This window comes from Alligator sinensis, unplaced genomic scaffold, assembly GCF_000455745.1.
Source record: "Alligator sinensis unplaced genomic scaffold, ASM45574v1 scaffold755_2, whole genome shotgun sequence".
Classification (NCBI taxonomy): Eukaryota; Metazoa; Chordata; order Crocodylia; family Alligatoridae; genus Alligator; species Alligator sinensis.
The window spans coordinates 2,899,672-2,925,460 of record NW_005841883.1 but is presented as its reverse complement, the minus strand read 5'-3'; the positions used below and the strand labels follow the sequence as shown (position 1 = coordinate 2,925,460).

Here is a 25,789-nt window from a genome sequence, read left to right as displayed (position 1 = left end):
AGAATGAACAGCTTATACTACTGCAACACATACTCTACATTATGCAGATAAACAGAAGATACTTATTTTTGTAGATGCCTGGAGCTGTCTCTCTCTAGATAACTAATTTCACTTGTAGATTTTACTACTGGTATTTCCAACCTTTTATAACACATACTCCACCTACCAAAGGAATAGATGTTATCCCTTTCTCTAGTCAGGGCAACATAAATTTGGGAGTTCTAAATTTCTGATCATCCCAATAAGTTATTCTTGAAGGATTAATAAGGGTGCTTTACAACTGAAGGTTTGTGACTCTGGAATATTCTCTTCTTCCACAAAGGAAAGATTACAAACATATTTTTAGGTAAAGCACAATATGCCTCAATATATTTTTTTTGGAAAAAAACAGTTTGATGGGTACTCCTTTTATGTCTGGAAGGAGGTAATGTTAATTATTTCTGAACTCATTCTGGTATTATTTTTTTAACTATCAAGTCATACTACCTTTGTTTGTTGCGAGACAAGTTTATTAGTTAAATGTTGTGAAGTAGCCAGAAGACTTATGACACAGGATTCTTTGTAAATAAACGTGCATTACTATATTACCTGCACTGCAATTTGTGTTCCATTAGATGTAGCCAACAATGTAACAGGTCTGGTTTCTGTGGTCACTAGATGATGCCCATGCTGCTGATGTCCCATTTCTGAAGAGGCACTGTGGAATGCTGCTAAGTCTTGAGCCACAATAGCAACCTTCAATAAAAAAGAAGAAAATAAACTCACCTAAAATATGTTACAGTATTGTCATTCATTTTGGCTGACTGTTAACAACAGAGTCTAGCTGGAACAATTAAATATATTATTTTTTCAGCAAAACAATCTAAGAAACAGAGAAATGACAAACAGTTAAAGCAATACAACTATCATTATATTCATACTCCTCCTCAAATGGTAAAAACATTCTTAGAGTAGTACTGCATCATCTGTACACTGGTGTACACAGAGCTGTTTAGTTTGTGATGATTTATGCTTACACGATTTACAAAGCATATATCATCCATTTGCCAAAGCACACTGCTTTCAACATTAAAGGCACTACTCAAGTCAATATAAGAGTACCTGCCAATATGTGTGGGAATAGCCTGCTCTCAACTATTTGCACCTCATTAAGACTTGCTACTCAAAGTGGGTACTCAGCTTCTGCTCTTATCTTTAAAGCTGTAATTAAAGGGTTGCTAATATAACCTTTTGCCTCTAACACAGGGCTGTCCAAGTTCTGAGCAGCTAGGGAGACTGCCTATGAAAGAACTCCATCCCAGCCCCCTCTCTTTTTGAGTTGTCTGTTTTCCCCTTCTCTCTCTCTCACTGCCCATGTGTCCATCAACTGGTGTGCCTAGGGGATGCCCTAGGGAGGGGGAAATTCCCTGTCTCTGTGGTCAGGTTTATTGTTAAACTTCCCACCTTTGACCTGGGAGGGCTGTCCTAAGGCTGTAGTTCCTCTTCAAGGTGAGGGATGACTACTCAAATTCACTGGTCAACATCAGTGATGCTTAGAAAATACTTGATGTTGGCTGGGCCCAGGTGGTGAGGTCAGAAAGGTTATAAATAAGGTCCCTCCATCTTGGGACAAAGGGGGAGACATCTTCTGGTCACTTAATCAGGATGAAGCTGCGTACCTCCAGAGTCCTTTGGACGCTGCTGCGTGTAACTTATCTGAATTGTAGCCAGTAACGTAGACATAAGTGTTCTAGACATGTACTCAAAGGGCCAATGAGCCCCTTATACTGTTTTGCTCAAGGCTGTTTTCTTTCAAAATTTCTTTTGGTTTGTATTCCTTCTCTATGCCCTCCCCAGGGGGCACAGAGCCCAGACAAAGACCAGATCCCTGGTGGTGGCAGCGGTTACCCCAGACTCCTGCATGTGCTCCAGGAAGGGGGTTGGCCAGAAGTAGGCACCCCAGGAGAGGCACTCAAGGCTTGGTTTTTGGTTGGGTGCAGTAAGGTGGGTGGCTCAGTGCAGGAGTGCCCTCTACTGGCCCACCACACTACCCACCTAGGTCAAGTGCCACCAGGAGCAGTGGGGACTGGGAGATCCCCCCTGCTTGAAGCAGAGGCTGGAAGAGGAGAAGAAAGCATGGAATCCCCAGTTGCTAGTGGCAGGAACAATGAGGGAACTAGCAGCCAGGTCCATGACCTTCCAGTTGGACAGTCCTATTCTAACAACAGCTTAGATTTAATGGGACTTCATCACTTTCAAGTTTACTAACAGCAGTGCTGACAATTATTAAGTTGGGCTAGAAGGATTCATCACATGTCTTGAATGTCAGGCAATTTTATGTTTGCCAATCAAGCTGCCATATTGGCTTACACTGTATTATGAGAAGAATGCTGTGGTGATGTATGAGAAACTCTGTTGTAATAAAAATAATTTTATGTGGACTATATAATATTTAAGTGCTTTTAAACCATATTACAAAAAAGAAATATTTATAGTGAAGAAAATTTTACCTGCTGTCCTTCAGTGCCCTCTGCGGTAACCATTGCTACAGAATGTGTTCCTGCAGAAGAAATGACTGCATCATGGGCGGGGACTGTGATGGTGGTGCCATCTTGTGTTACCATAGTGATAGTGTTGCCAATGGCCTGCATGTCAGCCTGAGATATGTTGACCTGGAAACACAGTACACTTTTTGCATTAAAACAAGTTTATTTTTATTTCTGATTGAGAGAATATAAATGACAAGAGATTTAAAATGGATTGACATTTATAGAATAAACTCCTGCCAACTAGTACCACAATTTCTTTGTCTGACAGTAAATGAGTAGCAAGCCAGAATGAGAAGGCAGCTTGTTCTCAACAGTCCCAAAGAATATCTTGTATATGACCCAGCCCTTGGGGCTCCCAAAGGGGCCAGGAATTTGGGGTCTGGGCAAGCATGGGCAGAGTCTGCCATGGAATGGAGCCCTTGTGGGCACCTGTGTTGGCAGGAGGTGGGGTAGGGTGGCAAGAGACCTGACTACCTTAACCTCTGTGCTGCTACTCACCACCCCATGCTACTGCTGCTTGCCCACTACCACAGCCACTCGCCCTGCCACCACCAGGACCAGAACTGTTTCAGGAGGCTTTTTACTTAGAGGATCTGCCCAGTGAAGCATCCCATGGTCCAGAGCTGGCCCAGGGGCACAGGTGACTTTGATACCCATGAATTACTGGATTACTTTTCAATATATTCCCCTTTGATTTAAATGCACTTGGTCTAGCACATCTGCAGCCTGGCCACAGAGATTCAGAAAAAAATTCTTAATTAAATTTCAAAAGATTTTCACAGACCAAAGTACTGATATATTGATGTGTCTGTCTTTGTTAGGCACCATTATTTTGTTTGTACAAAACTTGTATGTGGACATGTTAAAGTTAGTCACCAAAGATTTGAAAAACGAATAATGAAATCAGAACTGAGATTAAGAACCTCCATAAGAAAGGTTCGATCCTAAAAAACATCCCTGAGGATATGGCAACAACACAGGAGGATGATGTCCCTTCATAGTCCATAGTAAAAGACTGGAGAGCTATATTTAAGCAAGGAAAAATCAGCACTGAGAATAGGCCATGGTGACAATAACCCAGGGACCACAACAAAACAAGTTGATGCAGCCATGAGATAGTAACGAATAACAGAAGATTTATGGTAGTTAGACACATAGCTAAGACAGTGGGCATCAGCACTAGGTAAGCGTATGTCAACCTCAGTGAAGATTTGGCCATGAAAAGTTGTCAACAAGATGGATGCCCAGAATGTTGGGTGCTGATCAGAAAATGGCATGGGTTAAATTTCCAGAAAATTTTGGGAACAGTTCTAAGCAAATCCAAAAAATGCATGGGTAGGATTGTGATTCAGGATGAAACATGGATTCACCACTTTAATCCTAAAACAAAAGAGCAGACATGGTCTTCACCGCCCAAGAAATTCAGGAAGATGACATCAGTCAGTAATGAGATACTCTTGGGGGTCTTCAAGAGGAGGTTAGATGAGTATCTAGCTGGGGTCACCTAGACCCAGCACTCTTTCCTGCTTATGCAGGGGGTCGGACTCGATGATCTATTGAGGTCCCTTCCGACCCTAACATCTATGAATCTATGAGATGGCCATGTTTTCTGAGACAGCAAAAGGGTAATCATAATGACCACCTCTCAACAGGCAAGACTATCAATGAGGTGGGCTTCACTATGCTCATGAAATGTACTTGTGAGAAGTCTTTGTGAATAATCACTATCAAAGTTGAGTCCAGGAGTGCTACTTCTCCAGAACAATGCCAGTTACATTTGATCAATGTGAGAGATGTGAGAGCCAATATAATATATGTTTCCCTCCCTTCCTGGATTCCCATCTTTCAGCCTAGCAATGGGCAAAATTAAGTCTTGCCAATGAATCTGTTTTTATGGTCTAATAATTGCTATATATTTGGCAATGACTTCATGACCAAATCCAAGTACTACCCAGGTGCAGGACTGCTTAGCTTCCAAGATCAAATGTCTTCAGTTTGGTACATTTATATGCTAATACATCTATTATTCAACTATTCTAACCAAACACAATGGAGATTAGATAAATGTCAGCCATCGTTCTGAATGTCCTTATCAGAATGGTCTTTACCATGGTGAATACTTACATGTTGTGTCCCATCCTGGGAAATAAGTGCTACTTGTTGACTAAGTCCTGATTGAGTAACTGTGGCAACCTGTGCAGAAATTACATCCTCTCCTTCCACACCTGTCACATATGTTATCTGGGAGCCCTTAAGCACATCATCACCCTGACCTATTTGATGAAAAAAGGCAGAAGAATATTATACATATTGAAAATACAAATAGCTATGAGAGTGAAGCTAAGAGGAAAAATAAAAGCTAAAAATAAAACACTTTCTGGCTATAAGATTGTAAATTCTGGGAAGGAAAATGGGGCAGGGGGGAAGGAACTGAAAACTTAGATCAAAATCAGATCAAATTCTTATATTTATTCTGGGGCATACTTCTTTCAACAGTGGGGAACAAAGCAAATAAGTCTTGTGCACTGAGAAAAAAATGACACGTTTGCTTATATATCATGTTTGCTTAGTTTATAGACAAAGAGAACATTAAAAATACCGACAAACTTTACTATGATTCTTTCGGTTACACATTAACTTCTATACACTAGCGGTTTGATGGAAACACAATTGGCAGCTTATAAAAAGAATTATTAACTAACGCAATAAGTTTCAGAGAAGAGACACCATTGTGTGAAAACATTATAACAGTACATTACCTTAATAAAAGTTTAACTTAGACAAAAGGAAACCTTCTATTCTAATTTCTCTTTTATTAGTGTTCCATCAGAATTCAACAATTTACTGAAGAGGTGCATCAGTGCAATCTCCCAAATACAAACAGTAAAACTGAAACAATTTTTGTAATCAGATTAAGTCATTTGTTTAGAACTATTTGATATACAACCTCAGCACTATGCAAAATCAGAATCTGACAAATTATGTTCTCAGCCTTACAATAAGAAAATTAATTTTCTCAATGCTCCAGTCAGTCTGTTTAAAATCACTGCATTGTAAACAGTTTCAGTGCAATCTACCAAACTATTTAAGAAAAAAAATCTACACTCCTGGTTCCTACACATAAAAATAATTTCCAATAGGGAATACTTTGCTTAGGGATTACCTGGGGGCTAAATCCAGATCATAGCACCCTACTTAACAGCACCTTTGACCCAAAGGCAGTACAGGGTGGCTGCCTTAATAAAAGGCACCACATTTTGGTCTCAGGAATAGCTCAGAAACAGGAGTATAAACAGGTATGGAGAGCTACTTTTTTCTTTCATTCCCTAAGGCTGAATGCCTTTAAACCACAGCACAGACTTTCATCCCTTTTTTATATACCCATAAAAGAATCTTTTAGGAAGTAAGGCAAGCATTTTAGTTAGCCTCTTGCAGGTAGTTTCAATAGAGATATTTATAGTGGTTACAACACTGGGACATATTTCTCTCTCAGCTTTGCAACTGACTTGTTTTATGATCAAGTCAATTAATCTTGCAGTGCCTGTTTGCTCATCTAACCAGTGTACCTCACTTTGGGGTTTAATTAATGTTTGCAAAGTACTTTAGGATTCTCAGATAAAAAGACAGTAGATAACTGAAAAGTATTAAACATAAGAAAATATTTAATCTATGCTGCAATTCCCTTAGTTACAAGGAACATCAGAAAATATATTGAATAATAATTTGGGAGGAATTACAGAAAATTCCAGTCATTGATGCTACACAAGATTACTGAATTAATGGTTCTTAGAGCTCTCCCTCCCACTGCCCCAATCTGCCAAAAAATATCCAATAAATTGGTGCTAAAAAAGAATTGAACCAAGCCTGAGTTGATACAAATGGTGAAAAATAAGCAACCAGAGTATTGTGGGAATGCTTTAAGAACAGAAGGAAATAACATAGAAAACGCTATAATAAAAGATTGTGTCTCAGGGAACAGATGGGTTGATCAAGGAAAAGGTGATATAAAGACACAGTGGACTGGACTGGATTGTATATAATCAGACTAGCCAAGCTGACAACAGACAGAACCAAAGCACTTGTCCATCGAGTTGCTAACCCTCTTAACAAGGATGGCACTTGACACAATTATCAGTTATGGGAGGAAATTTAGAGTCAGAGGACATAAAATACAACACACAGACCTGGAGGTGGTTCAAAGAAAGCTTCCTGTTCTTCTTCAATGGGCTCTGTGTCATTGTGTGCTGTCCGCTTGTGCATAGCCAGTGTGGAAATCTGCTTGTATGTTTTCCCACAGTGATTACAGTTGTAAGGTTTGGAATGGGTATGTACAACATGGTGTTTGTATAAACTGGAATATTCTGTAAAACGTTTATCACAGCCAGGAACTGTACAGACATATGGCTTTTCACCTAGGTATAAAAACAAAGGTAATTTAAGAAAACTGTAACCATGATGAGGAAAAAATTGACAATATATAGAGATACCACACCCAGGCTCTGTGCAACTTGCATAGACATTTAATGACTTACCTTCATTATCAAACAAGTCAGCCTAGTATTCTCTAGTTTTTTTCCCTAATTCAGAAGTGACCACAGTGCAGCTCTGAGTTTATCAATGCAGACTATGGTTTTCCTTCTTTTCAATACAGAGGTCGGTCAACAAAGGTAGACCCACCAGCCATTGGAAGAAGCCATTTAAATGAGGAGAGCGCAAAACATTTTGGAATATGTCATTTTAATTTCAGACACACTAAAAAGGAAAGCAGACGTAATCTGCTCAACCATGTACAAATGACATGTAGCCATCAAAGCTCCTGACAAGGTAGCAGTGTGGTGCTCAGCTTGGCAGTGCACTGAATTCTGCCCTATTTTATTAGTTGTTTCTGCTAACTATAGTGGAAGTCCTGTACTTTTCCTTAACAGTCAAATATGTTATTTCCTTAACTTTATTTTAATTTACTATTGATAAAAAACCAAAACCTCAGTCATCTTAGCTCCATAAAAATTCTACATCATACAAAAATTCTACTCATATATTAAAACAATTATGGGTAAATATAATTGATGTTCTACATATCATATCGAATTTTTTTTAAAAGGAACCTAAATTACAAATCCCCAAACATTTTGAGAGGTATACAATACCTTGAACTCCATAAGACTCTGCTAACTACAGAATACAACAGATATAAACATGATGGCTATAACTTTTATATCCTGCACACAGGAGTAGTTACTTTTGCTGACTTATTAAGGGAGCCAGATCTTTTTTTTTATCTGCTACGTGAGAACAGAAGTTTTAATTCTCTCTTTGGAAGGAAGAAATAGGACAGGGTCAAAGTCCCACAGGGAAGAATCCTAGGGTCAGCCAAGCTTAGCTGAGATGTGTGCTTTGCTGTTATTTAAGATAATAAAAAGACAAACCCCAGGAATGGACTAAATATTTGATACAAAGTATACTGAAGTCAATGGAAGCCTTCCCACTGTCTTCAAAGATCTCTGAATCAAGCACTAGCTGTTCTGTGCTGAGAACAGGGTAAGGAAGCCAACTGCTCACGATGGTCAACAGAACCAAGAGGAGGGAAAAACAAAACTATCACAAACAGAACATGTCAATATAAGAATTTTTATAGCTCGGTTCTAATGTGTGGCAATAACCTGCTCACAAAGAAATTGCCTGTTTACAAACAAATTGTTCTTCAAGCAGAACAATAAAATATAACTCACATACCTGTATGTATTCTCACATGATTCTTATAGTTAGTTGCACTGGCAAATGCTCTCCCACATCCTGGCTCTGTACAATAATAGGGTCTTTCACCTGTATGTGTTCTGATGTGAACTTTCCTAATATTGGATGTTGTGAATGATCTGCCACAACCTTCAAATGGACATTTGAAGGGTCTTTCACCTGGAAAAAATACAAAAAAAGTTACAACTAGCACTACTAAAATAGTTGATTTAATTTAAATGCAAGTCCAATCTGTTTAGGCAGCAACATATAAATCAGGGAGTGTTGGTACTGGTGCCTTACTGGGTAAATATTATTTTGGATTGCCTACATAAAAAATCATTTCCAGTTGGACAAATTAGTCTTCTAACTGGAAGGTTACCTGTTTTGAATGAGAATTTTCAGAATCTGTATGAAGCAGTGTTTATCACCAGTACTGAAACAAGCTAGTATGCAACAACTGTAGATCTGGACATAAAATCTGTCACTGGCTCTGGAACATTATATCAACAAGAGCCATAAGACAGGGGAGGCCATCTGGACATCTGCAGCCAAGTGTCCTGCCAAAACTGTCTCCACCAATAATGGCTATTGTGATAACAATACTTTTGTATGGCCTAATCTTAAATACTGCATAAGGGATAATTAGAATTAGTGGAAAGGCACATAGGAATTCAAGAATTCAAGGAATTCTGCAGCAAAAGAAAAGTACTTGGTTATAAGTCTTGGATCACATCTCACCATGAGCAGATGTACAGGCATTTAATCTGGTCTTTTGTAGCAAAGAAATATGTCCTGGGAGTCTCCCACTGATAGAACATTGGATCAATGGATTGGATAGATCTTTCCAGAAAAACATTCATGATTTGGTTAGTGCATATCTGTTTCAGAAATCACTGCTGAGGTGTAGAGCCAGTGGGGTCATCCCATATTGATGACACCATTTCTAGAGCTTGATAGCTTCTTGGCAGAGAAGGGATTCAGAATGTCTTTGTTTGTTTGTTTGGTATACTGCATATGTTATTTATCACATACAGGAACATTATACAAATTAGTCTGATGGCTACATAGCTTCACATAGCTTCAGATCGTTGTGAAGCCATGTACCTTGCATCTGCACATGGTTCAGGCAAAGACCTCAATCTGTTCCTGTTAAGCATTATATCTGGCAGGTGGGAGGAGCAGGAGGAGATAACCCTTCTGCATTTAATGGCCCCAGCAAGCTCTTTCTTCATAATAAAAAACAAAACAAAACAAAACAGGCGTACAAGCCTCTTCTCCTTGCAACACTGGATGAATCTCCTTTGGACTCAAAGATGAAGCAATGAATCATTTCTGATTGAAGAAGATTTATACAAGAAAGATACCTGAAGAGCAGTAGCATAATTATGGCATGCTAATCAGAGCAGCTGCCCCAGGCACCAACTTGGGAGCGGTGGAAAAAAACAAACACTGCCACCATGGCCACACAATTATCCTGGCAGCACAGCAGCAGCCGGAAGATGCCACTACCCCCATGTCACAACTGCCCTGGGCATTCAGCTGCATTGTTATGCCTCTGCTGAAGAGGGCAAGAGAAGGGAAAGAGAAGGAACACAAGTATGGCAGTAAAGAGAGGATGTGATTGAAATGGCCACAGTTATGATCGATAACACCCTGCTGTCTGATATTTTGACAGATCAAACCTGGTGAACAGCTTCTGAAGGCAGTGCTCCCAAATGTCCTGTCACATTTGATGATGTGCTGCATTACTAAAGAAGAAAAGGGGTTAGCAACCTCCTTTATATTTTGCTTTCTTCTTGGCTTGATATTGAGGTTGCTTGATTTAGAGCAGTCTGGGATTGAATGGTGCAGTTGAAATATGGTCTGGGGCATAAAATTCCAAGAAGCTGATCTTTAATTATAAATGCCATCATGTGGAACTTTCCCAAGGTGTCACCCTGGTTAGGAAACCACTCATTGTAAGGCCTGGCATTGGTGACATGCAGCTATATAAAGGTAGAGTATAATTTTCCCCCAAATGCACTCAACTGCCATCTCTCTAGTACAGTTGGGATTGAAGTGAAAATAGAAATACTTGATAGGCAGCTTCCTGAGCCTGACGAAGGGTTGTTGAACCCGAAAGCTTGCTTAATAACTATTCTCCAACCATTTGGGTTGGTCTAATAAAAGATATCAAATTCACCCAAGGAACCTTGTCTGCCTGATATCTCAGTAGGCATTATTGTGACTGAAGTCCAGCTAAAGGGATTTAGCTAGATCAAACAGACCCTCATTTATGGGAAGAGCAATCCTGCTGAGCAAAAAACTGACAGAAATGTCAAATACCTTGTGAGATTTTTCCGATATCCATTGTTGGGAAGGGCATGAACTTGGAATTAGGGCAAGACCCTCACCATTTTGACCTATGACAGGTTTTCTTGATTAAAAGCTAATTAAAATTAAAAGCAGATTAAAGCACAACTGTCTTCTCAGCGAAGAAAATCACTTCTTTATTGGAAAGCCAAGCCCAAGAGCTGGGCATTATTCAATCAAGGTGGCATGAGGATACAGTTATGTCTAGGAATAAGAACAAAGAACGTATTTACACCCCCTGGAAGGGAAGGTGTAAATGACTTCTGGGTCATGGACAGTTCCTCCCAATTTCCCAGTGGGGCACTTCACTTTTATAACATGGTTCCTTGCTAATTTGGTATTTCTGTGGTGATTGGTTAATCTTGTTTCTTCTGAGGCAGGGCTGACCACACATAATCCTTCATAGTCTGCATGTGGCCCCAGAAGATTAATGTGCAGCCTGCAGGCTCTCATCCAGCTCTCACTCCCCACATAGCTGTGGTTGTAACAGCAGCTGGAATCTCCTCTTTCCTCCAGCTGCCCCTTCCTGCCTTTGCCCTATGGGGCAGGCCAGTGAGGCAGCGTGGAGAGCTGAGGGTGAGTCTGGGATCGTGTGAGGGAACCAGGGCCACATTCACAGGGTACTGCACCAGCACAGTGCATTGGGGGGGCGGAAATTGTGCTTGTGCAGTACAATGGGGGGTTGGGGGGGAGCACTGGCATGGCATGTGGCCCCCACTGGTGTGGCCTGCAGGGGCTTATAAATTGATCAGCCAAGGGGTCTTTTGCCTTCCACACAAGGAAAATTGTGTGAATGTGAAAACAGGGTCTGAAAGGATTGCTGACATTATCTTTCCTAAAATTTGTGTTATATCCGGTGTTCCAGGCAGAAAAAAATGCAGCTTTTCTTACATAGCAATAGCTTGTGGCAGTTTCATCATTAGTGATTGTTATGATTCTGGATATCTGACCTGCTGATTTCTGAAATAAAGTGCTTATTCTATACTTTTAGCAAGAAAAAAAAATTTGCAGAATAGCTCCTCTCTTAGCAAAATGAAAAAGGTTTGGTTACACAAGATAAATTCACCTATGGCAAGACCTGAAACAGGCAAAAGTCCTCATACCAGGACCTTATTTACACCGACTTCATCTCCAGAGTCTCAACAATCCTCACAAGGAGATCCTGGAATGATCTAGAATCCTTGGACTCCCCCTACAAGGATACCTTTCTGTAAAGTTTCTTTGGTGGTAACAAAGGGTGCTGGTGTTGCCCCTCCACTACATTTGGTTCCCACGGTGCTCTTACACAGATGATCTGGCTACCAGAGATGTTGGCAAAGAGAGTGATCTCTTCCTCAAATGTGGTGAAGACCAGCTTCCTGATGCATTTAATTGTGGATCCCACTCACCCCAACATGGTGGTACATAGGATGAGTACAATTGGTCCACTGGGTATTGACTAATCCAGAGCCAATCTTGAAGAAGTGGTGATGGCAAATCCCTGAAGTTGAACTTTTACCTTTCCATGGTGTCAAGTACTGACCTCATGATTCTATGATTCTTATGGGACAAGGAGGTTCAATACTCAAATGGAGCAAACATATACACTGTTCTTATTTTTAAAAGTCATTGTGAAATGTAAGTGCTTCATATACTTCAGACATTCATCAGCTGTAGTGCCAAAAATGAGCCTATAACTGGTATCACATGGATCATCATTTTTATATTAGTTGAACTTCATTTTAAAAAGTGAAGAAAGCACCTTTTCAAGATAAAAAACCTGAAATTTTAGTTTATTTCTTCAGTCCACTAATGACAAATTAAGTACCAACATGGCTGTCCTTTTTAATCTGTTGTCCACTTTAAACACAGCACTTCAGGATAGTAAACTTCTACTGTCAAACTCATTTGCAATATAATGCTACCAGAAAGATACACAATAAATAATGAACATGACCTCTGCTTTGTAATTTATATTAGCCTATTTTAAAGACCACACTGATCTCTTTTGATACCCTTAAAAAATACCAGCTTCCTTACATGCTGTTGTGTTGTATTTTCACATTTGTTTGTACTAAGTGCTATCCAACTTGTTATTTTTGCCACAGAAAAGACTTGGAGAACTTTTGAAGGAACTGATTCATCCCATAAGTAAAAATTAAGCACTCTAAAGACAGAAGTAAAATAAATAAAGCTCTAAGAAATAATTATCTCTCACAGAACTCCAAAGCAGTTCACTTTTTGGCAGAGGAAATTGTATTTCACTCCTTAGAGCAGCTGTTCCAGAAAAGTTTGTCAGTTTACTGCCAAAAGAATATGTGCAGTTTTTAAGCACACATGCCTTGATGTGGCGTTGCCATGGTGCCTATAATCCTTCCTTGAACAACCCACATCAGGTTACAGGTAGAATAAAAAGGAAAGTTGGAGTTAGACCCACCCAGCAACAGATTTCCCTTAAAGTCCGTCTTTTTAATTTAAATTAAAGGACGCCTGCAGGAATGTCACACAACCTGTTTGTGAACCCAGCCCTTTGTGTTTCTAATCTAACTGTGGCAGAACATAGCTGCTTTAAAAACTGATAACAGAGTCTCCTGGATTAGCTAGTCTAGGTGGCTGAGGAGAACTCTAACAACAGAAACAGAGAGTACATTAGAGATCTTTCCCCTTTCCCTGAACAAGACCTATGGCCCTTCCAGCTACCAGAAACCATCACAGATACCTAAAGATAACAACCTCCATGTTATCAACCTCTCTGCTTAGTTTTGAAACTGACTGCATCAGGCACTAAAAAAAGTGTGTGTTTAGGGAAGGGCTAGAATACCTTATGCAAGCGGTAGTGTTAGATGTTCTAAGAATTATGCAAGAGACAAGGATTGTTTGGGCGTAATATCTTTTATTAGACTAAATGCATGTTTAGAATAAACTTAGACAAACTTTTCAATGCAAGATGTTTCTCAACATGCCTGATGCAAGACTGGAAGATTAGACTAGTTGCAATAAGAAAGAGGGTCTAGAAAAGAACTAGAAGTAGGAAAAGAAAAATCAACTTGGACTAATGTGGAGAGGGGTTGCTAGGTAGGTGCTGGAACTGTCATTAGGGGAGAGGAAAAGAAAAAGTTCAGTGTTTATTGAGAGGGTTGAGGAACTCTGGACATGCCTACGTTAAAAATTGCAGTGTTGCAACCTCCAGCCACACACACAATGCAGTGCAATTATTATTGAGCATTGCTGCACCATTCATAATTCCTAGCACAGCATCCTAGAGCACACACCAAACCTCTATGGCAGAAGTTCCAAACCTACGATCAGTGAATTACTGATGGTCAGTGCAACACTTCCAGTGGTATTTAGGGAGACAGCTGGTCACATATTGTTAGTTCAACTCCTCAAAACCATCAGCTAAATTTTAACAGAGTACATTCCTACCATATTTTCTCATATATAAGATGACCCTGATAGTAAGGTAATTAGATTTTAAATATGGAACATTTATAAATTTGTTTGAATTTTCCAGGGATAGAATCAAATTATTGAAGATTTGCCTTGAATTTATCCCCCTCCAACTGCTACAGCATGGAAAATAAATGGGGGGAAGGGGGCAGGTAGCTCCCTTGCTCTCTGCCTCCCCTCAACCTCTTCCCTGCTACAGCCCCTTCCCTCCCTATTTACTGTCAGACACTCCTATCATTCTTCAAGGGTATTTTGAAAGGGGAAACAAGCAAGTGTGAGACACTGATGAGCTGGGCTTAGGTAGCAATTTTTGCTGCATATTTTTAAATTAATGTTGGATATTTGGGCCAATACCGATGGCCGATTATTAACAAGTCATATCAGCCGATACTGATCAGATTGCCAATAGGCAGCCCAGCATCTTGGAGAGCAGTGTCCAGCTGGTAAGTCTGTGGGGGAAAAGGGGCAAGGGGAGGGAAGGAGTGCGGGGGGGGGCAGATTGAGGCCCCCATGGTGAGGGAGGGAGAGGGTTTGGGGCATGCGCTGCCCAGCTGGGGCAGGGCGGGGTGGGGCGCGAGACAGCTACGAACAGTTTGTCTGGGGGCATGGGGCAGGAAGCGGGTGGCTCCCACCACTGATGCTCCCTGTGGGAGTCATGGAGGGCATATGCCACCTGGGCTACCGCAGTGGGCTGGAGTCAGAGGTGGTGCCAGGATCTTCTTGGCGGGCAGGGGAGGAGCTGGGCCACAGCTGTGCGCAGGGTGGGTGGCGGTGGCACTGGGAGGAGATGGTTTGGGGAGGGGGGCTACTGCAAATTTTAGGGTGGCTGTAGCCCACCCTGTAGTTCCTCCTCCCAGCACCACTGCTGCCCACCATGCACACAACCCCAGCCTAGCTTCTCCCACTGAGAAGATCTTGGCACCACCCGCAATCCTAGTGGCAGCCTGCCCTTGCCCCGCACAGATCCAAGGGAACATGCACCTCCGTGCTTCCCCCAGGGTGCGCCAGCAGTGGGAGCTGCCCTCCCCCCACCACCACCCTGGATGAGCCATTCGTGGCTCTGCCGTGCACCCTGCCCTGCCCCAGCTGGGCAGCACCTGCCCCTGTTCCAGCCCTACCCCTACTCCCTGCCTCACCGTGGGAGCCTCAATCTGCCCCTGCCCCACCCATTTTCCCCCACAGACTTACCAGCTGGACACTGCTCTCCAAGCTGCCGGGCTGCGCACACGCATGCAGCATTTATCAGCGACATTATCGGCCACATCAGCCAAAAAAAGCCAATTGCCGATAATGTTAATTTTGCTTTAATCAGTGCCGATGTATGAACCAATGTCTTGGTGCAGGTCTAATTAATGTCCCTTTTATTGTTGTAGATCTCAGAAGCAAAGGAGTGCATGCAGGCTATTGACAATCCCTATTCAAATAAAAAGAGGGATGATGGATGCTAGTACATGCACGCACAGAGGGTTTGCATGAGGATAGGAGCTGTTGTCTAGACTTGATTTTCATTGTTTTTCAAGTGACCATTTCATGGAGAAAGCAGAAGAGGATTTTTTTAATGCATCTGAAATAAAAATCTAGACAAAACAATTCAGAAAATAAGAAAGAGCATGGCTGTTGTAAATGCTCCTCATACCTGTGTGGGTTCGGATATGTTTCTGCAGGTCTCCAGAGGTCTTGAACGACTTAGTGCAGTTCTCCTCTGTACATCTATAGGGCTTCTCCCCAGTATGTGTTCGGACATGACTTTTTAATCCATAGCCTTGAAGACAGTTTTAACAGTAAGAAGGAAGGAACAGAAGAAAACAGAACAGAAAGGAAAACCCAAAACTTAGATATTACAATACTGTATGATTGAAAATATATCAGTCAGAAAGTATCATATCACACAAAAAGCCTGCAAAGGGCCATGGGGAGTGGGAGGAGGCTGATCAGGCAGGGGGCACCATGTGTGTGCACGCACATGCACATGGCAGCCAGGCAGCGGTGAACAGGTGATGCCAGGGCTGTCCTGGAGGGGGGAAGTGGGGGGCGAATCAGGGAGACCACCCTGGGCCCTATGCTTTGGGGGGCCCTGTGGAGCCGGCTGGAGCGGCCGCGGTGACTCTGTGCTGCTGCCAGCTTCATGTCCAGCTGCTTGGCATCCCCACCCACTCCCCGACCACCGAATCTGCTGCCAACTTCCTTGTGTCTGGGGGCAGGACCCCACACAGGCTGATTTGCCCTGGGCCCCGCACCCTGCTCGGATCATCTCTGGGTGGTGCAATCACCTATCCTGGAAATCTTCAAGAGGATACTGGATGGTCACCTTGCTGGGGTCAGCTGACCCCAGTTGTCTTTCCTGTTAGCGCAGGGGGGCTGAACCTGATGACTTTGCAAGGTCCCTTCCAGCCCCTTACAATCTATGAATCTATGAGAGCAGCTCCCTCCCAGTAAGTTTATGTGGAGGGGGGGCAAGAGGGGGTGGGAGGAGGGGCACAGGTCATGTGGTGGGGAAAGGGACACTACCCACACACTGGGGCAGGGGACTGGCATATAACAGGGCTGCTCAGCACCACAAAGCAACAGGGGGAGCAGCCACAGCTGGACCCTCATCCTGGGGAGCAAAGCGGGTAGGGGGAACTCTGATTTTCCATAATAAAAAACCCGAATATCATATGCCAAAATTTATAGGTATTTAGAATTAATTTTATTATAATAATTGAGGCACTGGTAGGCTTCCAAATTGCTTTAAAATTGTAAATATATCAATAAAGCATTGTGTTCAACTGACACCTATATATATAGTGGTGTGTCATTTTAATCATGGAAAATGTGGATTTTGGAGTTTTTAATCAGAGAATTTGGGATTTTTAACTCAGAGAATTAAACAGAGAAAACCACAATCCCTGGTGATCAGAGACTTAGATACCCTTATGTGTAGACAGCTAGTTGAGCCTTGATATTTTTACCTCATTAGTGTGGTTACTTTTGTTTCACATTAGAAATTTCTGTTCATAGCATAAAACTGATAACAGAATGCTAGATTGCACATTTTCCTGTTTCTTCCTCTCTGTTTCATTACATTCCCGCTTCAGCTGCATTCAAATACCTTTCTTTTCCATAGTCCTCATTTCATCTTCACCAAAGAGCATTAGCTGAAAATATGTCCGTTTCTATACAATTCTCATACATAAATTAATGACAAGAAGTGCTTTGGCACAGCAGTTTAAAAACTACATTATTGACCTTACTTCTTACATAAGAGACAGACAGAAGAAGACACTCCACCAATATTACCTGTTGCAAAAGCTTTGCCACAGCCAGGATGTTCACACTGATATGGTCTATCTCCTGTGTGTGACCTTTCATGCACCTGTTAAAAAATATCCAACACACCATTATAATAAAGCTGTTACTTGATTTCTCCAATACAAAAATTATTTCATTCTCAGACACTAGCAGTTCCATTTTTCCTTCTGGAATTTAGTCTTCCAGAAGCATCCTTACTTAACTAGAGATGCAGATTTAAAGAAGTAGGATGACAACATATACTGAGAATTAATAATGTTTGTTTTCGCTTTCTGATCTAATAGCTCTGGTCAGTTTTACAGAAACAGGTTTCTGTAAACATGCGCAGGCCAGCCATCAAATAGGCAAAACAGTGAAACTGACAGCAATCTGAGTGATTGTATATGTGCCTCAAAGTCCACTCTCCACCCTAACCATCTCTCAACCCCCACAACCTCTCTTAGTGATATTCCACACTGCATGAGACATCTGGCCAGCCTTCCACCACAGCATTAGACCCACACAGAGTCAGAGACTAACTGCCTCTAGACCGGTAAGTCTCAACCAGGATGCTATGACACCTTGGGGTGCTGTGAGGATGCCTTCAAGGGTGCCACAAGGTGCTATACAATGTTAGCACTGTTAGGTTTACAAACCTGATTCACATGATAAACTCAGGAATCCAGTATTAAAAAAATTCCACCCTGTCATGGTCTTTCTGAGTTCTTTATAACAGAAGAACTGTTCTATTAATATCTTCTGTGGTCAAAAATTGACTGAAAACTCACAGCTGGCATTTTCCAAAGGGTGCCTCAAGTCTAATGAGAGGTACCTTGAGTCTGAAAAAGTTGAGAACCACTGCTCTAGACTGTGTCACACTGGAACGGAATCCAACTGTACCCTGCCTCCACCTGAAAGCAATTAACCCAGACATTTCTCTACACTTTCCCGGTATCAGAGCTGAGCCCTAGATTAAGACAGGGAACAAGGGAGTGGGGAGGCAGAAAAGAACAGATGTTCCAGATTTTTGTTTCAAATATTTGATCACTCTAAAGAATTAGACATTTCAATAGAGTAATGTTATACATCACAAGATGGGAAACTCTGCTGTATTATGTATACATGTGAATTGCACTGTCAAATAAATCTCATTTTAGCTTTCGAATACTATTGGTTATTTTGATGAAAAAAGATACTCTCTGTGATGTTGCCAACACATGAGCCTAATATAAAATGCTGTACATCTGTTTCCATCATGCCTTGACAATCAGAAGAATAAACTTTGTTCAACCTTCTTTTCTGATGATCTTTCCTGTACTCAGCTGTAATGATTTTTGTTCCATACATGCTCTATGCAGCGTTTCTCAAAATCAGGATCCGAAAACCTCAAAAGTTTCATTACATAATACGTTGGACAAACTGAGCACTTGGGGCAGACAGACTACTAACTGATAGAGATTTCAGTGTACTATATTTTATGATAAAATAATGCCACTGTGCCTGACTTAATGCACACTTCCATTATTTTTGCTCAGATACTTTTAAGGAAGATTTACAAAGCACCAGATACTCATTAAGACTTCTTACCTTAAGATGATGAGCTGTTGTGTACAGTTTCCCACAGCCATCATATTCACAGCGAAAAGCTTTCTCTCCACTCTGCTGAGATTTAGCAGTCACTCTTGTGCCATGACCTTGCAAGACAATCTAGGATAAAACAAATACCATGATATTAAAATGAATTTAGTCATGATTCTAATCAGTTGGACAAATCTTGTTTTCAAAAGTGTTTATCCTGATTAAAGGTGCTTCTGAACACTGGCAGCTTGATTTGCCTGACAACTCCAGTCAACAACAAATATGCATATTTGTATCTTCTGAAGTGATGCTGAACTGACAATGAAATATTAATAGGTTTAAAAATACACAGCCAATTTGATGTAAGTTAAAGAATTCCTGCATTCACTGATTCTTTTCTTGCAGTCTACATTCCTCTGAATTCTGTCTTTGAAATGCCCTTTGAGTTTCATTTTCCATTACTTTTTAAAGTAATACTCCCAATTTGCCTTTTAAAATAAAACATTAAATATCAGGTGACCTGAATTCAACCTCAGCTCACTTAAAAAAACAAATAAAAACTCTAGGAAGTTTTGTACAACCCAATATTAATTCACATAGACTTTTAAAAAAATGTATTTCCATTAATATAGTGACCTAAACCTTCCCCAGCAGTATTTGTAACAAATCTTGCGGCAACAAATTATTGCATAAGGACAAAAACATGACATTGATTAACTATCTACAATTAACAAACAAAACTAACTAGACCTTCTTGGCTGCAAGTCATTTGAGGATACCTGTTGTACAATTTTTTGAAGTAACCAAAGAACACTGCAACAGCATCTAGATAACAATAGCCTTTCAAAGCCCAACTCAAGAAAGTCAGATAGGCTGCTGACAGATGTAGAAAAAAAGCAGCGCTTTACTGGAAGAGGAAGCACGTTACTTTGACCCGGCTTCCCAGTATCTGTAAAGATTGGGTGCTTCGGTGGGGCTTTTTGGTGCTTTTCTCCAATAGCTGATTCAATCAACTATTAGAGAAAAGCACCAAAAAACTCTACTGAAGTGCCCAACCTATACAGACACTGGATGAGCCAAGTCAAACTACAGTAAAATCTCTGTTATTCAGCATGAGTGGGGAATGCTGGGTGCTGGTTATGTAAAAACTAGCCAATTGCCCATCAAGAATGACGGGGGGGCAGAGGGAGGGGGCTGGGATGGAGTGCTGCCACCTAACGCCCGATGCTGCTGCTGTTCTGCCTCTTGCAGGGAGCAGGGTGGGGGAGCCACGGTCAGCAGTTCCCCCACCCTTTGTCCAGTCCTCGGTGCAGCTTCGGAATTATGGTGGCGCTCCCCCATGTTTGGAGCACTCTGACTGGCTGTTTCTGTCAGCGAATCAGAGTGCGAATAAAGTGTTACGGACAGATGATAGGCTTAGGCTTTTATAATATTAGAATTCTGGATATCTAAAAATATCAGAGTGGTGGGGAAGGGGAGCTTGCGGTGGCAGTGCAGGATGGTAAATGGTGGCAGTGGCGCAGGGTGGTTGCACATGGCTTGCACATGGCAGCACAGGGTGGTGCGATGCCAGTTAACAGAGTATTCCGGTTAGCAGAATGCCGAATAAAAGGGATTTTACTGTAATGTGATGCCTCTTCTGGGCATGTGCTGTGCTCAGGGCAGGGGTGCACCAAGCTGAAAGTAAAGCACTGTTTTGTTTTTTTCCACTTCTGTAAGCAGCCATACAGTCCAAAATGAATAGATATAAAAATGTTGGTATGGTAACTCACTATAACTCACTTAACTCACTAAACCAAGTTCTTTTTAGATGGGTCCAATTGCTGGCCAAGAGCATTTCTCCTAAAATACAGGACTATGTATTTCAAATTATTTCCTCTAGAACCTTTCTTAAGGAATCTTTGGTTAAGATGCTCCCAGTTAACCTAAGACTGTTCTTAAGACCCAGGCTTCAGAGTTGAATAGGGTATCTGAGTGGGACCTGACATACTTCAACTTCAGTTTTCAGCACACGAGTTTCTCCTGAATCAGTGAGCATATAGAACCTTGTAAATAACGCCCCCCCAGTAATTATTATTACTCTTGGACCTGCAGCCTGCATATCACTTATTATAAAATCTGTAATAAACACTTACTATATAACATGTATATTACAAAGAGAAATTGTGCATCCAGTTTCATGACCTTAGTAGATGACCACTATTTCCAGTGCAAAGTGCACTTAAGAGAATACCTTTTCATTTGACTGCCATACAGAGTAGCACCAACAGGAAGTATTTAACCTTAAGTCAAACTGGTAGTATATTTGTAAACCCATATTTCATTGTTACTTTCACATCACTGCAGCAGATAAAATATGCATACTTGTTGCCGATTCAAGATGTCAGGCAAATTGAGCTGTGAGTATTCAGAAACACCTTTAATTAGATACATAAGCAATAATTCTGCTAATGTGATGAACTGTATTCTTCAAACAAAGATTAAGACCTGTACATTATTAAAGGATTTACAGGGATATAGATGAGAAAGAACTTATAATAAATGTAAACATTTGAAAATAACTCTCCCCCAGAGTATCATTAGAATCAAGTTAGAAATGATGTGGTTGCCTAATTAAATTACAATCCAAGAAAGTACCTGCCTTCCCATAATACATGCAGCGAGATGCACACAAACTGATTAAATTGAAGAATACCAAGGATTTAGCACTAATTATCATGCAAAAAGACAAATTACGTTCTTATGCAAACATCTTTGGAAGATTATCATCTCTAAAGAAAACAGGAAACTAGAGCACTAGAATTGATATCAGAGAAACACTGAAAATAATGATAATTTTGTAACATGAAACTTCTTCCCTCAAAGTAGCCTTAAATTGAAGTAAAAAGGTAACTGCAAAGGAGAGCATAGCCATATGTACATCCAAACACAGTTTATAGTTGTAACACAGGAGAGGAACAATAGGGGTGACAAAGAAATCTATAAAGGGGGTGTGTGTGTATGTGCATGTGCGTGTATTTCAAGTACATTATTCTTGCAAGCAGATGGGCATCTTCTGCTTGAAAAGAAAAGCATTTATAGCATTAGAGATTCATTTGCTTATATCTATTCTTTTGTTCTCACGCATACAATTCATGTTAGGATTTACAAGGAGGTTTTGTGTTCTTCTATGGCGTGAAACTTAACCTTATGACTGTTCCGCAGTATGACATCTGTTCTGTTCTTGTGTTACAGAAGACTGAGAAAAAGCAGTATATATACTTATTTAATACTAAAGGTAAAGCAGAAGATACAGATTCTTATGAAGACCTTAAAATTATTATGAAAATTATTATCCCTGAGAGAAAACATGCCTGAATCTAAAGGAAATTCAGGTCAAGATTTCCAAAACTGAATAGCGATTCTAGATGTTCAAGTAAAGATCCCCTAAGGCAGTGATTCTCAAGGAGGGTGCCATGACACACTGGAGTACTGTGAGATCCTTTTAAGGGTGCTGCACAAAATTGGCACTGTTAGGCCTTCATACATCTGCACATGATTCACAAGATAAACAGATAATCCATAGTGTCAAAAACATTTCTGACTTTTGATTTTCCTGAGTTCTTTGCAATGGGAGAAATGGTTCTAATATTTTTCTATGGTGAAAAGACGAGTGAAAGCTACAAGAGGTGCCTTCATTCCAGCGAGGCATTTTTTAGGCTAACGAGGGGCGTTTTGAAGTCTAAAAAGGTTGAGAACTACAACCCTGAGGCATGCTATACATGAGAAGAGGTCAGAGTACACGGAGGTCTGGCTCAGCTAAACTGGCATATGCTTCCTCCTGGGCCACACCCAGTCTGTGTACAAACTGGAACCAGACACATTTCGCACCAATGAAGGACTTGTGATTGGATGATGATTGTAGTTTCTTTTCTTTACTCTAACAGGTTTTCTGTTACATTCAGGCAGTTCCAGTCAAGTTCGTATCCTGCTCTCCCTGGGGCTTTCGCATTCTGATAGGGGAGTATACTTGTTTCCAATGGCAAAGCAAGAAGAAGCGTCAATATCCATTTTCTTTTTTGGAGTACATTCCAATAACATGTCTATGGACAATCTTAGTTACCTATACAGCTATTCTCTCCTTCTTCCTCTGATGTAGCAGAAGGCAAGCAGAGGAATTTTGTGCAACTGCAATAGGGGCTACTTCTCAGAGCACGTTGGCTTACATAAAAGCTGCTCCTGTGGAAGTGATGGGAAGGAGCTGAGAAGGGTTGTGCTCTTACCTCCTCCATACAATGATAGGTCTGATTCAAAAACTCGAATTTAAAAAATGTAAGGGATAACTTAGAGAATGTACTTCAATTAGGGTTACCATACGTCCAGGTTTCCCAGACATGTCCTTTTTTTTGGACCCCTGTGCTGCGTCTGGGTGGGTTTTTAAAATAAGAGCAAATGTCTGGGTTTTCTGCTCTCCCAGGCTGGCTGCTTGGGGCTGGGAACAGTGGGCAAGTTGATTGGCTGTCAGGGGTTATGTGCTCCTTGTGCGGGCTCCGCCAAACCAATGAGAGAGAGAGAGAGAGAGCGCATGCGGGCGCGCGCAATGAGGGAGCTGCTTGGGCAGCAGGGCTGGGGGGTTGGGAGTTGAGGGGCATCCGCAGGGATGAGGGCAGGGCAGGGGGCTGCAAGTCGGAAGTGAGGGGCACTGGCAGGGCTGGGGCACAGGGGGCTGCAGGTCAGGAGTGAGGGGCACAGGGGACAGGACAGGTGACTGGGTTGGGTGTTCAGGGCACTGGCAGCACCAAGGAGCTGGGGGTCAGGAGTGAGGGGCACCAGCAAGGGGTGGGGGGCAGGGTACTGCTGTTTGGGAGTGGGGGGCACTGGCGGGGCGGGGGTCAGTGGGTTCGGAGTGAGGGGCAGCAGCAGGGATGGGGGGTGTGGCTTGTCAGTGAGGGGCAACAGAATGGGCAGGGGCAGGTCACTCTGCCCCCACCCCTCCCCCAACAGGTGTCCCCTTTTTTGGACCTGGAAATATGGTAACCCTAAATTCACAACCAAATACAAATTTTCTTTTTCACACAGTTGCCTATGAGAGCCTCAAGGGCCACAGATAGGACACTGCTCCCCTAAAATATTTGAAAATGTTGGTGCTAAGATATAACCAAATTAGACACCTTACAAATGATACCACAAAAAAGTACAACCAAATTAAGTAAGGGCTCTTCAGAGAATGAGAAGTAAGGTAGTATATTAAATTGTTTTCAGCATCCATCCTTTACTCCAATTTGCTTTTGAAAATCAACTGCCCTGATTCACTCTTCTTTATGAAGGAGCTCTCAAGGAGAAAATAACATGGCAGAATATTATTCAGCTGCACGTGCATTCTTATTCATGGTCAGATATGACTTTAGCATAACAATTTGTCATTTATGTTCATAAAATGGTTTCATACATGTCGTGCTCTGAAATCTGCTGTCAGTTGTCAGCAAGGTTTATAGATACTTTGTGCCAGAGGGCAGGAAAGAAGAGATCTAGAGCACTGGAGTTAGATGGTGCGTGAGTGACAACCCTCTGCAGCTACAATAAGGACTTTTGAGATGTTTCTGCCAAGGATGCATCAGAGAAGTAGAAAGGGCTCTTTGCACTCCAGTCCTGAACAGCGGAAGAGTTGAGTTCATGGCAGTAGACAATCTGATGTAATCTATTATACTTACAGTATCACATTTCTCTCTCTGTGCAGAAATTTTCTTTTTACTTTGTGGGACAAAATCTTGAGTAATTTTAATCAAGTTTTCTGCCAAATGAGATTCAGTTCTAAGTCCATCTGGACCAACCTGGCTTTCCAAAGAATTTACAGAGTATTTGAAAGACCTCCTCAGACGATAGCCTGAAATTCTGCTTTCATGGGAACAGTCTAGACATTTCTCCTTAACAAGGAATTCTCCGGCATATTTAAATCATGATCCCATAAATCATGTAAAAAAGGAAAAACAAAACCTTTTTTGATTTGGCAAGAAAGATTTTGGTCCCCCCCCGCATATCTTCTGTGTTGTTATTATGAATCTCTCTATTTTTATTTCTTTTACTCATGACCAGGGATTCCAGTTTTCCATTTGCCGTGGAAAAACCTGGATTCAACAGTCTCCTGCTACCTACCTAAAATGCAGCAGTGTTGCACAGCGAGCGGCGCCATTTCTGTTCTTTTATTTTTGCTGCAGTTTTTGCCTCTGGCCAATCAGCACTGGGGTGGGGGGAGGGTCAGGGAAAAATGCAGATATTTATACTTTTTAAATTGAGATGTTTTTGTTTTTTTTCCCCCATGAAAAACTAGGATCCCTTCTCTTGACTCTTAAAAGTTCAAAAACAACTTTCCCCTTTGTCTTATTCTTTAACAAAAAAGCATGAAAACAGAAAGATAATATCCCCACCAGATTCTGGCATGCCATGCATCGGTGTAGAATCTAGTTCTGGGCTCTGGCTTCATAATTTTTGTCTGGGTTCTCCCACTGTCCTCAGGATTTTTGAAGACCTGCCTTTTCGAAAAGTTTTTAAAATTAAAGTAGCACTAAGAAGGCCAGGAACTTGTTTTTTTTCAAGGAAACTTGAAATTCTGTGCTGCTTCTTTAAGGGTTAATTAGGAGTAACAGTCTCATCTACTGGTCCCTTCGCCAAATCTGAGAGAGAACTGGAATCCTCTGACAAAGGAATGGAACACTACAAGAGTGACTGGGGAGAGTGCTTGGAGGCATATACACTGCCCCCTAAAGAAAAGGGTCACAACTTTTATCATCTGCAATACTGCTGGATCCCAGCCAACTAAAAGAGTTCTATTAAGAAAACCCAAGTTTTTTAACTTAGTAGTTTTCAAGACAAAAATTAAAACATTATGTAAATGTGTTAATCCTGTGACTTACTTACTC

At 41.3% G+C, this 25,789-nt stretch overlaps 1 protein-coding gene across 1 annotated transcript in view; it reads right to left on the bottom strand.

Moving 5' to 3' along the window:
* The window catches only part of ZNF143 (zinc finger protein 143), a 38,155-nt gene that overhangs the window by 4,580 nt on the left and 7,786 nt on the right, over positions 1-25,789 (bottom strand). The window contains exons 7-14 of the mRNA XM_006017671.3: positions 18,903-19,022; positions 17,325-17,400; positions 15,682-15,807; positions 8,262-8,441; positions 6,713-6,940; positions 4,653-4,801; positions 2,490-2,651; positions 589-735 (exon numbers count right to left, since the gene is read on the bottom strand). Coding sequence (XP_006017733.1) covers positions 589-735; positions 2,490-2,651; positions 4,653-4,801; positions 6,713-6,940; positions 8,262-8,441; positions 15,682-15,807; positions 17,325-17,400; positions 18,903-19,022 — 1,188 coding nt within the window. The remainder of the gene's footprint in view (positions 1-588; positions 736-2,489; positions 2,652-4,652; positions 4,802-6,712; positions 6,941-8,261; positions 8,442-15,681; positions 15,808-17,324; positions 17,401-18,902; positions 19,023-25,789) is intronic.